General features: G+C 39.1%; 2 protein-coding genes across 7 annotated transcripts in view; both read right to left on the bottom strand.

Moving 5' to 3' along the window:
- Positions 1-1,331: 1,331 nt before the first annotated feature.
- On the bottom strand, positions 1,332-5,696 carry spra (sepiapterin reductase a). Its single transcript, XM_020618804.1, has 3 exons — positions 5,265-5,696; positions 3,415-3,705; positions 1,332-3,208 (listed from the first exon to the last, which is right to left on the bottom strand). Exons 2-3 carry the CDS (start codon positions 3,659-3,661, stop codon positions 3,018-3,020), a joined length of 438 nt encoding a protein of 145 aa, XP_020474460.1. The 5' UTR covers positions 3,662-3,705; positions 5,265-5,696; the 3' UTR covers positions 1,332-3,017.
- A 3,714-nt stretch (positions 5,697-9,410) lies between these two features.
- Positions 9,411-15,485, bottom strand: part of LOC109970897 (excitatory amino acid transporter 1-like) — a 22,335-nt gene continuing 16,260 nt past the window's right edge. For all 6 annotated transcript variants that reach the window (XM_020618798.1, XM_020618800.1, XM_020618799.1 and 3 more), the window contains 3 exons: positions 13,825-14,019; positions 13,588-13,722; positions 9,411-10,973 (listed from right to left, as the gene is read on the bottom strand). In XM_020618798.1, coding sequence (XP_020474454.1) covers positions 10,769-10,973; positions 13,588-13,722; positions 13,825-14,019 — 535 coding nt within the window. In that variant the 3' untranslated portion in view covers positions 9,411-10,768. The remainder of the gene's footprint in view (positions 10,974-13,587; positions 13,723-13,824; positions 14,020-15,485) is intronic.

Here is a 15,485-nt window from a genome sequence, read left to right on the forward strand (position 1 = left end):
AGGAGAAACATGCCCATATCATGATGCTTGCACCACCATGCTTCACTGTCTTCACTGTGTACTGTGGCTTGAATTCAGAGTTTGGGGGTCGTCTCACAAACTGTCTGTGGCCCTTGGACCCAAAAAGAACAATTTTACTCTCATCAGTCCACAAAATGTTCCTCCATTTCTCTTTAGGCCAGTTGATGTGTTCTTTGGCAAATTGTAACCTCTTCTGCACGTGCCTTTTTTTTAACAGAGGGACTTTGCGGGGGATTCTTGAAAATAGATTAGCTTCACACAGACGTCTTCTAACTGTCACAGTACTTACAGGTAACTCCAGACTGTCTTTGATCATCCTGGAGCTGATCATTGGCTGGGCCTTTGCCATTCTGGTTATTCTTCGATCCATTTTGATGGTTGTCTTCCGTTTTCTTCCACGTCTCTCTGGTTTTGCTCTCCATTTTAAGGCATTGGAGATCATTTTAGCTGAACAGCCTATAATTTTTTGCACCTCTTTATAGGTTTTCCCCTCTCCAATCAACTTTTTAATCAAAGTACGCTGTTCTTCTGAACAATGTCTTGAACGACCCATTTTCCTCAGGCTTTCAAATGCATGTTCAACAAGTGCTGGCTTCATCCTTAAATAGGGGCCACCTGATTCACACCTGTTATTTCACAAAATTGATGACCTCACTGATTGAATGCCACACTGCTATTTTTTTGAACACACCCCTTTCAACTAATTGCCCAATTGCACAGCCTTAAGAGCGTGCATATCATGAATGCTGGGTCTTGTTTGCTTTCTGAGAATCTACTGCACCTACTGGTAACTTGTTTGCCATGTAGCAATAAAAAATATACTAAAAACCTGGATTATTCTGGTTAGTCACATTGTACTGCTATTATTTTGAACAATACTGTATGTTCTGCAGTCATCAGAATTGCTGTATATGATTACAGCATATCCTACTTGATAGTAACAATGGGAGGCTGACATCACGTACGAATAGAGAGTTTACATCGTTTCATCATCAGCTCAGTTTGATCGCAGATGTGCGATCCAATATAGGGTTGAGCGGTTGTAGTAAATCTATGGAAATGCCTTCAGCTTTACACATAGCCAGCCACTCGTGCGCCCACGTGACAGTCACTCTGTAATGTTTAGACAGCTTTGCAATTTCAAAAAAAATTTTGCTTTTACAATGGCACTGGTGGATGTCTTTTTTTTTTTTTTAATAAGCTTAAAATGTACATAACAAACAAGGCAATATAACATTCTACCAATATGGTGGAGGCACTGGTGGATGTCAGGCAAGCTCACATGAACACTGAACATGCAACAGCCTGGAGATAATGCCCATTCAAGGAAAACCTTAAACTATCACGTAATACTTTATTTTGCTGGGGAAAAAAAGTCTTGAGAGTGAGAGTTTGCAGGATGTGTATAAACGAAGTTGGTTCTGCATAGAGATACTGGAACATACATAAACCTTATTTTTTGAGGTTTTTATGTCACATCTAAGATGATGATTCACTGTTGTAACATTTAAGATAAGTCATAAAACAAGGAAAAGCATGCCATAGGCCCTTTAAACAAAAACTATCATTGTGGAAAGAATCTTACCTTTTTCAGTTAAACACAATCTCACAAACTTTTAAACTTCACTGAAGACGGTCACTAGCACTGGCTGATCTGATATGAAGAAATTTGTTGTATTTAGCATTCTTGTTAAATCCGTTTTACTGAATAAAATTCTTATTTTTTCAGTCACAGCTAGTGATTCTAATCATCTTTTTTTATTCATATTTACCTGATTGATGAAAACAATTGCGATTAAATAATATCTAAAACCACAATAGGAAAACATTAATGAAAAGCTTCAGGCTGGGGCTTTAGCCACCTTATTCCTTTGATTTATCTTTGGTTTTCCCCTAGTCCTCCCATTATCCGGTCTAATAGCACCCTCAACTGACAGCAGTCGAGCAGCACAAGAAGCAAGTAACAAGAGCTGTGGCCTTTGACTGGTTGAATATTGGCATTATAAGCACAATGTGTAAAGAGGCGTTTATACTAGTTTAGAGGTAAAAAGAGGACTTTACTTGGTGGTTTAGAGGTAAAACAGGGACTGAGTTGGCTGTGGGCAAAGACATGAAGACATCCTGCAAGTCTACGTTCTGTTTGCTCATATAGTCTCTGTTACTGGCTAATTGTGCAGAGGGGCCGAGCTGTTTAGTGTGACTATTCATCCTTTTTTTATTATATATGCACAGCATAGACCATCAGAAAATGAATAGATTGATAATTTAGACCACATTAACATCAGTAATCAAAACTGCATATGATGCAAGATTTTAATTGTTACCTATTTAACATCCATCCCAACTTAACTGAAAATAAACTCTGTGACCCAAGAAACTGATAAAAATTATATTTTTCCTGGACTGGAATGTTTTTAATTCTGCATTGTTAGAAAAGCCTGTGAGGATTTGGAAATACCTTCAGAATTTGTGTAAATGTTGTGAAACAATGGCACAAGGTTAAAATGTTCAACAAGCTTCAATTGCAAAAGCTCACAGAAGAATAGCTCTGTGACTCGAGTGTATGTAATACATGAGAGCCACAGTGGGGCTAATGCAAAACCAATCACATTGTCGTGATGTAGACCACAATGTTTGAAAACACTTCTAATAAAGTACAGATCTCACCTTTGTGAGATTTTGTCTTGTCCTAATGGATTTTGTCTTTTTCTCCTTGTTTTGGGCAACAGTTTCATAAATAGTGGACCTTTATGCATTCATGCATCACAGTGTCAGCATTGAAGTAGGTATTCCCCCCCAACCACAGGGTGAAGCATTGAGCAAATTGTTGTTTGGCACACCAAAATGAGGAGAGGAAGACAATGATCTAACAGGGGTTTCTCTTGTAATGATGCAATGTTGTCAGATTGGTCAGTTTATCAACAGTTTCAATAACAAAATCAAGGCACACATAAATCTGGCCCACTGTTAAATGCCTGTAAGTATTCTTGCTGTGGCTAGACATCGTAGATGTCGATGTGAGCTCCTGATGTGTAGTTGTCTTCCTGCAGCAGCTTCATCAGTTTGGCACATGACTCTTCACAAGTGAGCAGCTGGCCCTGAGCAAACATGTCTGAGAAAGACTTCTTTATACCAGGATCAGCTGTTTGGGATCTGGCCTCCATCTGCATGGCTGTGTTCATAGGCCCTGGTTCAATACAGAGGACAGAAAATATTGTTCATATTTGATCTATATTTATAGCTATATTTATACTTTGTGATAGAGATAATTAATGCCAATATACCAAAATTCCTATTTTTAAAACTTTCTAATTGCCCCCCTAAAATGGCAGAAATGCCCCTGGTTGACTGACTAAACTTGAATGTAACAAGCACAAATGGTCGGTTCCCCACCTGGAGAGTAGTTGAGCACCCGGACGTCTGGCTCTTCATCTGCAAGCACCCTGAACATCATGTCACGAGCAGCCTTGCCAGTGCAGTACAACACCCAGGAGCAAAAAGGCTGCAGGGCGCACAGTGAGCTGATGTTGACCACAGTGCGTCGTAGACCTGAACGCTGTGGAAAAGCCTCCAGGATTCTGGCAGTGAGGCACAGGGTGGAGCTAACATTGAAAGAGAGGTAGGAGTCCACCTCAGCCATGTTAGTGAAGCTCTTAGCATAGCGAGACACATCACCCAGAGAGGCTGCAAGGAAAGGGATGGAGGTGTCACTGATGTATGTTTCACAGCGGTGGAAGAAGTACTCAGGTCCTTTACTATAGTAAAAGTACCAACACAAAAGTGTGAAAATACTGTGTTTCAAGTAAAAGTCATTAATTCAAAATATTATATTAGTAAAAGTACATAAGTATTGGCATAAAAATATACTTGAAGTAACAAAAGTAAAAGTATTCATTATGTAGAGCAGCACATTTAAAGAGGCCATTCCATGCTTTTCTGTGTTTGCACCTCACTGTGACGCCCCTGGCTTTGTGACTGGGATGTGAGGTAGATAGGGAAGAAAATTATGAACTGGTAATTTTTGTAAATGCATTTTTAACTGATCTCTAGCAAGGAATAGTGTTCTGATATCTTTATATAGAATCACAGCTCTGATATTATGGTGGCAATCATTATGTTTAACTAGCATTTATCATGTCATGTATGTTTATCATTAGTCTGTGTGCTGTATACATGCTTGGTCTACCCTGGTCTGGACATGACTAACAAACAAAGTGCAGAATACTAGCAGGATGTGTAGGAGCTGATCTTATGCTCATATCAGCACAAAAAATTATATACTATGTTCTAACATAACTTTGCAGGGCTTACATCCAGCTGAAGTCCCAAGAAGCTGATGTTTATTTAACCAGGTCATCATGATCCATCATGTCATTAGAGTTTATGATTGTATGACTAAAGGTCTGAGATGTCTGTAAGAGGATGCAGGAGATGAGTGTGTATTCAGAAGGACTGACCATATGTCCTAACTGTCTAGACAGCATGACTTACCTCATCCTATTCAAGAAGGTACTGTACATAATGCCTGTGCCTGCCTTTGTCTTCAATTGTTCCTAGGACAGCTCGGTTTATCTGTGACCTGCATAGTTGCAAATAGACCTGTGTGGACTGACCTGATCCGCCATGTCAGTAATCCATCCATGCTCATGTTAGCTTGCTTATACTACCACAAAACTGGAAGGACTCAAGCCTGCCTCATGCATACATTTTACTAATCCCCCTGAGCAAATTTACCTTAGATAAACAGGCCTTATCCAAACACAAGTTGCAGTTTACAGTTCATTCAGTCCTATTATGGATGCACTACTGCAGTCTAAGTAGCATTTTTAAGTTGTAGTTAATTTAGGTGAAAATACATTTCCATATTTAATACACTGTGTTCAGATTACAGAACAAACACTTGTCATATGTTTCTTATGTAAAATCTTAATGTAGCCTATACCAAATATTGTGTCAAAGGTGTGGTACAAATACTTTCCCCTGAAGTGTATTGAAGGAGATGTAAAACATGAAATGGAAATACGCACGTAAAGTACACAAGCACTTTATGCCATTATTTAAATAGGCTGCTACGTTAGTGTAGCTGAGTAAATGTAGTTCGTTAGATTACATACAGTAGGCTACGTCCTACAGCCTTAAAAAGAGAAGGAACCAATAAATATAGCTGATCTGTCACTGAGCAATGAAAACCACATGGTTCACTGAGCCTGGAACACTATCTCAGTTGTTTGCTCACGTCGTACCTGCGTTGTTGATCAGTATAATGTGATCTATATCCTCGGAAAAAGCCTCTTTAGACTATCTGACGACGCTTTCCAGTCCTTCCATCTGAGCCAGATCGGCCACCACAAGCTCAACCAGCAGACTCGCTTTGCTTGTCTCCGACTCGGCCAGCTCTGCTTGCAGAGTCCGCAGCTCGTCACCGGAGCGAGCCACCAGGACGAGGACTGACCGGGGTTTCAGCAGCCGAGGCATCTCCCTCGCTAAAGCCCGGCCAAAACCTCTGGAAGCCCCGGTGATTATGCACATCACCCGCCCCAGGTCTCTACACTCGGTGGATGACATAGTGCTAATCACTAAAAACCCAGGACAATGGGAAGAGAAGATGATGCTACGATGGAGGATCCCGAGCAAACTGACCGTTTGTCTTAATGAATTCTGCTGATTGCCTGTCAAACCAGGAGATGGAGGATCCCGAGCAAACTGACCGTTCGTCTTAATGAATTCTGCTGACTGCCTGTCAAACCAGCCGTCGTTCGGGTTTTCTGTGGTCAAATGAGACGCACGTGAAATTGAAGTGCGCCTATAAACCATGATTTACGCTAAATATTTGGAAACAGGTTCACTAATCCGGTTTTCAAAATAAAACACCTGAGAAAGACATGAAAATGACTATAGACAAACGCAATTATATTAATTAATCTATACGCGCAGAACTTTTAAATATAGCCAATTAAGTGCAGTTTATTCTTTCTCAATTATAAAAAGGTCCTCATAGTATGTTTTGCATTTTAAGGCAATTTAAGAAAAGTTTAGGCCATTAATTCTCAAAGGGACTGATGTTTTTCTGTTTTAGACGAGTCAGACTGGAACCTCACAAATACTGAAGTATTATTACTTTATCATTTAGGAAAATTTTCAAAATAAAGTCCCCTATTTGTATAAACACATTACTTTTGTTGTGCATTTTGAGGCTGCATAAAAACAATTTGGTCCGTGAGTTCTCACAGGGACTTATGTTTTTCTGTTCTAGATGAGGCAGACTACAACTTCACAAAGAATGAAGTTTTTTTACTCTACCATTTTGGGAAAAAATTCTAATTAATTAATCAGAGAGTAATAGGATGCACAAGTCAATCTAGGTGTGAAATGGATTGATTTATGACTCACCCACTTTTGACACCTTACATCTGCCTAGGTCAAAGAACCCGAACCCTTTTTATTCCTGTTTTATTTTGTTTTATTTTACTAATGGATTCATCTGTTGTAATGAGGGAACTCTTGTCTCACCAGTGTTTAGAGAAACATTGTACATTTGTCAAGGTTATGGGCAGCAATGAGTAAGGCAAATGAGTGATGAGGGTGAGCACAGAAAGAAGAAGAGACATTCTGCTATGCATGCAGCATTCCACTCAAGTAAACAATCAGTATTTCTACTTTTCTATATGTATCACAGTATTTTTACACAAGTAATCATAGTACGGCTCCAATCACTACTGTTCTTTTCTATCCATCTACCCAGTTAAGGGGTTTTAAAATATTCAAGGTTATGAAGGCAGTGAGGTATTTGAGGAAATATGGTTATTTTGCAGGCTCTGTGTCACATAGTGAGGTTGATTCATCTTATATTTGTCTAGCACCTCAGTAACCATTATGAGAAATACATACAGTACTAGTTTGCCTACAGCATTTTTACATGATTTTACAACTACTAATTATAATGTCACTTTGTTAAGGAGGTAACTCTTTGTCTTCTTATCATATGGCATATGTTCTAACTGTTTCATGGGTCTTTTCTGTCTGAGTTTAAGAACATGGTGCATCTAATTAAGTTAAGTAAGTACAATATTCAATTCAATTTTATTTGTATAGCACCAAATCAGGTCATCTCAGGACACTTTGCAAAGTAAGGTCTAGACCATACTATTATTATCATTATTATTATTATAGAAGAAAAACTCAACAAATCCCCATAAACATAGAGCTCCAGAGCCAGGGCTATCTGCAGAAAGGTACAGGGGGAGAGAGAGAGGACACACTATGGGAGAGAGGAGACACACAGTTAGTGACACATAATTGTGGCATATAGATAGATGGAGAGAGAGGAGAGGAGCTCAGAGCATCATGGACCCCCCAGCAGCCTAGGCCTATAGCAGCATAACTAAGGGAAGGCTCAAGGTCACCTGATCCAGCCCTAACTATAAGCTTTATCAAAAAGTAAAGTCTTAAGTCTAATCTTAAAAGTAGAGAGGGTGTCCACCTCCCAAACTGAGAATGGGAGCTGGTTCCATAGGAGAGGAGCTTGATAGCTAAAGGCTCTGCCTCCCATTCTGCTTCTGTGGACTCTAGGAACCACAAGTAAACCTGCACTCTGAGAGCGAAGTGCTCTGTTAGATGATAAGGCTCTACGAGGTCTTTAAGATACGATGGAGCCTTGTCATTAAGGGCTTTGTATGTTAGGAGCTGCAGTATTTTGGATTAACTGGAGGCTTTTTAGGGAATTACTGGGACATCCTGATAGTAAAGAGTTACAGTAGTCCAGCCTGGAAGTAACAAATCTATTAAATAGTTTGAAAGATAATGTTCCTGATTTTGTCGATATTGTGCAAATGAAAGAAGGCAGTTCTAGAGACTTGGTTTACATGTAGACCTGTACTCTGTACTGTACAGTACTGGGAGTTCTCGGTGGGTAGCAGCTGCAAAGAGACTGCAGAGAGATGTGTAAAACTGCAACCCTGCGTCCTAGTCTTAACTCTGGGTTGTCATAATTTAGGTTGTAAAATAATCTCATCCAGATTTATAGAAATGAGAGCCGCACCATCCAAAGTGAGATTGATGCCGTCTCTGCTAATCAGATCAGGTTTTCCCCAAAATGTTTTCCAATTATCCACGAAGCCCACATCGTATTTTGGGCACCACCTAGACAGCCAGCAGTTGAATGACAACATGCAGCTAAACATGTCATCACTGGTCAGACTGGGAAGGGGTCCAGAGAAAACTACAGAGTCTGACATTGTTTTGGCAAAGTTACACACCACCTCAACATTAGTTTTAGTGATCTCTGACTGGCGAAGTTGGGATTCATTAGCGCCGACGTGAATAACAACCCCTCTTTATTTACGCTTATCCTTAGTCAGCAGCTTCAAATAGGATTCGATGTCGACTGCTCTGGTCCGAGGGCTACATTAGACTATGGCTGCTGATGTCTCTAGCTTCACTTTTCTGGCTATGGAGTCACCAATTACCATAGTGGGTTTCCTTGTGAGTGTATCACTGAGTGGGAAAAACTGATTTGAAACATGAACAGGCACGTGATGCGCCGTGGGCATTTGTGTCAAGCTACGACTTGCTCTCAACTAAGCTACTAGCTTAGCTAGCTTCTAAGCTAGCTGACCTAAAGTAGCAAGTAAAATGAGGTAATTGGCAAGAAATTCTGTAACACAGGTGCTTAAGTAGTGCAGGCATAAATCGTGACTAAAAAAAAAGAAAAAACTAATATTCAGATAAACCTAGAAATTAGTGAGCTTAATCCGTAAACCATCTGGTAGCAAGCACAACACGGTGCAGGCACAGTAAACAGGAAGTGAATACGATTACTGCAGAAACAGGAAACAGCAGTCCTCCCCAGTCAGCATCATTATAAAGCTAACATTAACATTTCAACTTTGTACCTTTTGTATTACATTATTTTGGTTGTAATTTTGAGTCATTCTAACTGACTGCAACATTAGTGTTTTGTTGTGCAATTAGCAGAAACCAGTACCATGTTCCTGAATTATTAAGTTTTATTTTTTGCTGGGTTTTGGTCCTCGCCACATAGTTAGATTATTTTGGACACAACAGAGCGTCCATGTAGTATTTTAGTAAGAAGCTCTTAAAATTTATGACATCAGCTCAACTAGAAAAGTGGGGAGTTTGTTTAACTATCAAAGCATAATGTAATGTCTCTTGTTTCACATACAACTCATAGTTACCTTGTAACGTTATATGTGTGAAGTATGCAACACTGTCATACTATTTCAGAGTATATAAGCACAATTTAGTAAATATTTGTTTTTTAACCCACTGAATTGCCCCCTACATTCGAAATACAGCAGAGGCAGGCAAGAAATGCCTTTTTCTTTTTATTTCACATAAGTTAGAATAAACAAAATTTATTATACCTGTTTCACACTTTCATAATGAAATCAGAGACTTTAACATTATTAAACATCCAACATAGTCACTTGTCTCATATCTACACCACATGAGCAATGTTAATTTAAAAAAAGGTGTGTGAGAGAGAGTCTGTGAGTCTGTACCATTGAAACATAAAACTCAAAATGTCTAATACACTTGTAAAAACACACGTTTCTAATGCCTGGTTCAGACTACATGATTCATTTTGTCTGATATGATGGTCACTATGTCACATTACACAGTTATAGAGTCATACATTCTAGGATGAGGAATATGACAGACTACACGCTGGTACCCCACAGATCACAGAGTGTATGTGATACTGGCTGCTTGTGTTTGGAAAAGCATAAAAAAGAATGGAATGGGGGCAACCATTAACCTATCTGGATTGCACAAAGTAGCAGTTAAAAATAAATGTTTTAAGACTAGTAAAACCAAAAACTAGCTAGCTAACCCTGATAGGGTAGCTACTTCACAAGGCTGACCGTGAAAGTCATTATGCTAATTTTAGCTGTATCACAGTGACATTTAATGAATATGGTTCAGCCCAATATGCCCAAAACATTGTGAACAGAAGAGTCATCTGTACTCCTAGCGGTCAGCCTTGGCCCATCTTGTTGTAGAATGTGAAAAAAATTAAGACATGCTAGACTTTGTGTCGGGACATCATGAGGTGTCCCAGATGCAGCATCCGTTGTCATTTACTATGACACACTACACAAGATAAAACGTATCATGTCCAACTCCATTTTTCAGTTCTGATGCTCTTCGTCCATCATGTCGGGCTGTTCTCAGGCTTAAATCATGTAGTCTGAACTGTGCATAACAGTTATATTAACAACCAATGTTTGGGAATTCATAATTTCTTCACATAATCTCTTCAAAAACATTCACTGTGTTCATGATACCATCTGTGAGTATTTGCACTCAGCATCCTATTTCCTGTTCCTGCTTAGTGGCCTCAGATATCTGCTGTGTATTTTCAAAGCACCATGTTCACTTCAGTTATTAAATCCTTCATCCAGCATGCACTGAAACCTACCTTCACTGCCTCTACACAAACTCTCCATGAGGGTAATATGCGGTTATATTTTAAAATATGAAATAAGCTAGCAAATATATAGAACTGAAATTACCAGTCCTATTTGAAACAAATGACATATATTAAAGGACTCAAGCTTTGGAATATTCGATAAATAAGGAATTTAAGAAATTCATGACTAAAAAAGAAATGCTAACAAATCCAATGTGAAATAATGACAGTAAAACTATAGCTTATAACAACTCACAATTATGTCCCTATTCCCAAAAATCAAACCAGCTGTGTTAACAGATGTTGAAGGTTGAACTAAATGTTTGATTCACAGTGAGCATGTTTATCAAAATCACTATCCTGGCCGATGAGCTTGTAAGGTTTCTTCCTCTCCTTCTCCTCTAGCACCGAGTTTCCCATCTCCACATCTCTGGTTTGGAGCTCGTGTCGAGACAAGAACTCAACAATGCCAGCTCCAATCGAATCCCCCAAAACATTGGTGGTTGTGCGCAGACGATCCCTATACCCCAACAGGATAAAGAGAGAGTAAAAAGGTACATATATGGGTAAAATGTTGGATAGGTTTGGGATTTTCGACGAGCTCATTTGTACATGAGAATAGGTCTCAGTTGCTGTAGTTTTTCCTATTCTCCACACTGACCCTAAAGTTTCCACACAGAACGCATAAGAAATGGAGGACAACATTCACAGCTCTACCTCTGTGTAAAAATGATAGTTTGTCTGATATAGCTTCAGCAGTCCCTCTAAGGCAGTTTGAGCAGCTATCTTTCAAAGTTTATTTAAGACAAATTTCCCTCTCTTGTCTTGACCTGATTCCGCTCTTATAATCACTTCACCTCCCTCAGTCAGGTTTGCTGGTTCCTCCTGTGCTCATCTCTACATTCTGCTCCTCCTCCTCCAACTGGTTACTCACCCCTCATGCCTCATCTGTGATTTTGGACTCTGTTTATATGGACTCAGGTTTCACTCCCTCTTGTTTTTTGGTTTGTGACTTTCCCTGTTCTTATTGTTTGTTAATTATATTAGTTATGTTCCTAATTTCATCAGGTTGCTCCCTGCCTGTGTAGTTTAGTTAGTTAATAGTAGTAGTAGTAGTAGTAGTAGTAGTAGTAGTAGTAGTAGTTAGTTTATTGTATCCCTGTGGATGATTTGGGTTTGTATGTAGTCAGGTTTGAGCCTTTGGGTTTTGTGTTTTGTTGCCTGTAGCCTTTTGTCTGTTTTCGTAAAACCTTCATTACCAAACTCTGGTCTGAGTCTGCATTTGGGTCCCCCTGTTGCCAACCATAACATTTGTTTCTATAAAGCCGAGCCACTGTCACTGTTACGCTGTAAGTGAACTGCTGGCTGTTCTTACTGTGCAACATTATCTTACACTAAGTAACTTTAGTCTGGCTGGCTGATAAATAACATGGTATGTGCAGTATTTTTACACTTATTCCCTTGTCAGCTTTTGTTAGTTTGACTGGCGATGCAACAGCTGTGATCTGCAGGGTATCTCTCACAGCACTTCTCCTACTGTGGAAATTGATTCCACATAAACTTTATTCTCCCAGCTTTGCAAACGGGGTATTTATGTCCAGTATATCCTGTCAGGATCTCTCATGTGAAATTTGTGGAGCGGTTTTGCCCATTGCTTGTTTCTAGCACCATAGATAAATGCAGGCGTGAATCAATTCCACTTCTTATAGGCACAGATGAGGCTGGAGCAACTCTGAAAAGTCGTACACACACACACACACAAATATAATTCAGACCCAGGAGCAGGTTTTTCCTCTCACAGTCCAAAGACATGCAGCTGATGTTGACTGGTGACTTTAAATTGCCTGAAGTGTGGGTGTCTGTCTCTATGTGTCAGCCCTGTGATAGACTGGTGTACCCTGCCTCTCACCCTTTGTCAGCTGGGATTGGCTTGTTAGAGGCTATACTTTTTCCTATTCGGTGTGAGAAGGGCCTATGTAACACAAGCATTTGTAGAGTATTTGGTCCTTCCTAGTTAAAGAAGAGAAGGATTTCTTCTTATTACCCCAGTTAGCTAAGTAATTTCTGGGAAGGGTATTCTAATTGAAATGATTAATTTGGGAAACATAATTATGTTTCTATGTTAAAACTCATTGCAAAAATATTCAATACAAAGGGATGATGTAGAACAAGACTCCAGGGAGACAGAAGAAGTGTGTCACTAGGTGGTAGTAGATATGTAGATGATTTTGACCTTTAAAATAAAAATGATTCATCCAAGATGGTAGGTACACTTATAGCATTTCACAGAACAATGTGTTTGAATTAGAGATGTCCCAGTGTGATACTAGGTATCAGTCTGAGTGCCAATCAGGGAATATTTCATATGATCGGTATAGGCCAGAACACAGACCTGTATTTGAGCAGTTGCTTTTTTGAGATGCATGTGTTATGCATCTGATAAACTGCTATACTAATCAATCCAGCTGTCTACACTGCTGGCATGTAGGCTAGCATATCACCGGTGCTTTACATATTGTGGCCACAACCTATTTTTTCAGAGCTATGCACATAAAAAAGTGCCATAACAACAAAACAAGAGCTATGCACATAAAAAAGTGCCATAGAATCCATCAAAACAACAAAAGCTCACTTGTTTGAACCAGAATGTCACCAAAATAGAAATATATCTCAAACAAAAACAGTGAAAAGACATTATCTGTTACACCAATCCTACTGAACATGGCAGTTCTTTGTAAAGTTTGCATAGTTTTTTGTTGTTGGATACACTGTAAATATACATGCAAGTATAGCCAGTAATTTCCTCATTCTCTATTATTTGACATACTTTTGGACCATAGTCCGCTTTTTCAAAATGTGTCTGTGGGCTCCTCTGTGTGTTTTTGTACACCGTCTGATTCCTATATGCAGTGAACACATGCTTGATATAGACACAGGCAAGCCTCCCGCTATGTGCATGCAAGAGACTATTTAATGAACACTGACTGTAGGTAAATATAAGTATAGGATCAGAATCGGTATTGGCAGACAATATTGAAGGAATCTGATCAGTATCGGGGACAAAAAACTGGATCAGGCCATCCCTAATTTGAATAGATGTTGTGTTGTATTGTATTATTGTTCAGCCTACTCACAGGAACCAATCAACTGCAATGATGAGAGTGATGTCATCAGTAGGAAGTCCAACGGAGGTCAGTACTATCACCATGGTGACCAGGCCTGCCTGAGGGATGCCAGCCGCTCCAATACTCGCTGCAGTTGCTGTAATACTTGATTGAAAAGAAACACACAAACAGACTTATTTTATTTGCATTTCAGTATTTGCAGCAATTTTGGTTATCATCCTCCTTTCTCTTAAATAAAAATCTTACCTTATGGTGATTATCTGACCAAAGTTCATTTCTATATTGTTGACCTGAGCAATGAAGATGGCTGCCAGCGCTTCATAGAGAGCTGTTCCATCCATGTTGATGGTGGCACCGACAGGCAGCACAAAACGTGTGATTCGCTTATCAATTTTGTTGTTTTCCTCCAGACATTTAAATGTGACAGGGAGGGTGGCTGAGCTGGGAGATGACAGGTCAGAAACAGGATCAAAAACTATTTGAAGGTACTGTCTTACATTTTAGGAAACATGGTTTAGTGGTGAAAATTCTGAATAATTTAGTATGAATTGTTTCTTTCAGTTCACATAGATAATTTGCAGTGACTGGCTTTTTACTTGGTTCATAGTTTCCTAGGATGAAAAAAAGACATAATTCAAATGCACTTCAGTACATACGTTGGTAAGTGATTATATCACTGTTCATAATGCAGCCACGTTCAGATTTCAGTCATGTTCTGATTCTGACTGTCTCTCATCTGCTGCAGGCTCAAACTGTAGCATTAGGTTCAGTACAAAACTAGGCCTATATAAGCAGAGCTTCTGTTAAATAGTTCAGCAGCAAACTCTTTATGACATGATTCTGTCAGTAGGCTTTTAACCAGGAAGTAGCATATTGTGAATGACAGCTGAGCTGAAAGCTACTGACTGAGTCAGTAACAATTATGATTCAGTGTAGTAAGTTCAGTTTAAATGTTAAATGATATTTATTTGCTCATTTTAAATGGTTTGTGTTGAAGATATGTTCATACAGTAAATGTAATGAATTATTTGCCATTAGCTCTATTACTTCTTCACTGTGTGTCGTCTGACTCTTGTTTAGCTTAGCTTAACACAGAGTGGACACAGGAAATACAAGTTCCAAAAAATCAAGGAAGTATATCCATGGGAAAAGATTAACCCTTACACATTTAAAAACAATACAACAGTCAAAGATTTTACTACATCAGCAGACAACCCAAATTTTACCAGAAACCTTTAAGAAAATTGTTCAGGTTGTCAAAAACAGATCTTAAAAAAAACAAACAAACAAACAAAAAAAACTCTCTCTAAAATGCTGTGAGTGTGTTCTCCAGCAGGTTACTTCTTTCATGCTATCTAACCACATTCCCAAATCATATACCTTCTTCAAGCCATTTATAACACTGACACACTGAGATTATTTCACCACAAATCAGCACTAGGCAGGGAATACCTAACTTCTGGCCCCAGCACCTTTGGTTCCTGTAGCCATGAACATTTGCATAACATTGCAAATATTTACATGGGCACAACAGCGAACGCTTTCATACAGTCTTGAAGTCATTCAGTGTTATTTATTAAAGTGCCCATGGCATGCTCATTTTACTCATTTCCAGCCAATTAATGTTTCATCCTGGGTACCTCTAGATTAGCTTGGCACCCCTCATAACTCCAAATAGTCTGTAATTATTTTAGAATGATAAAACCAGAGAGCCTTTTCCTAAAAATGAGGGGATAGTTCGTGAAAGCGCACAACTCCTGTTGACGATGTTATGTAACAAGTGGACAACACAATGAACCACAATGGCATTAATTAATGTGTCTCCTCCATAGATAGGTAAACAACGGTATATGTACCGATGAAAAGAGATGTGTAACACTCTAAACAAAGTGGGTAATTGAGAAACC

Source organism: Monopterus albus, unplaced genomic scaffold (assembly GCF_001952655.1).
Source record: "Monopterus albus unplaced genomic scaffold, M_albus_1.0 scaffold209.1, whole genome shotgun sequence".
Lineage (NCBI taxonomy): Eukaryota > Metazoa > Chordata > Actinopteri > Synbranchiformes > Synbranchidae > Monopterus > Monopterus albus.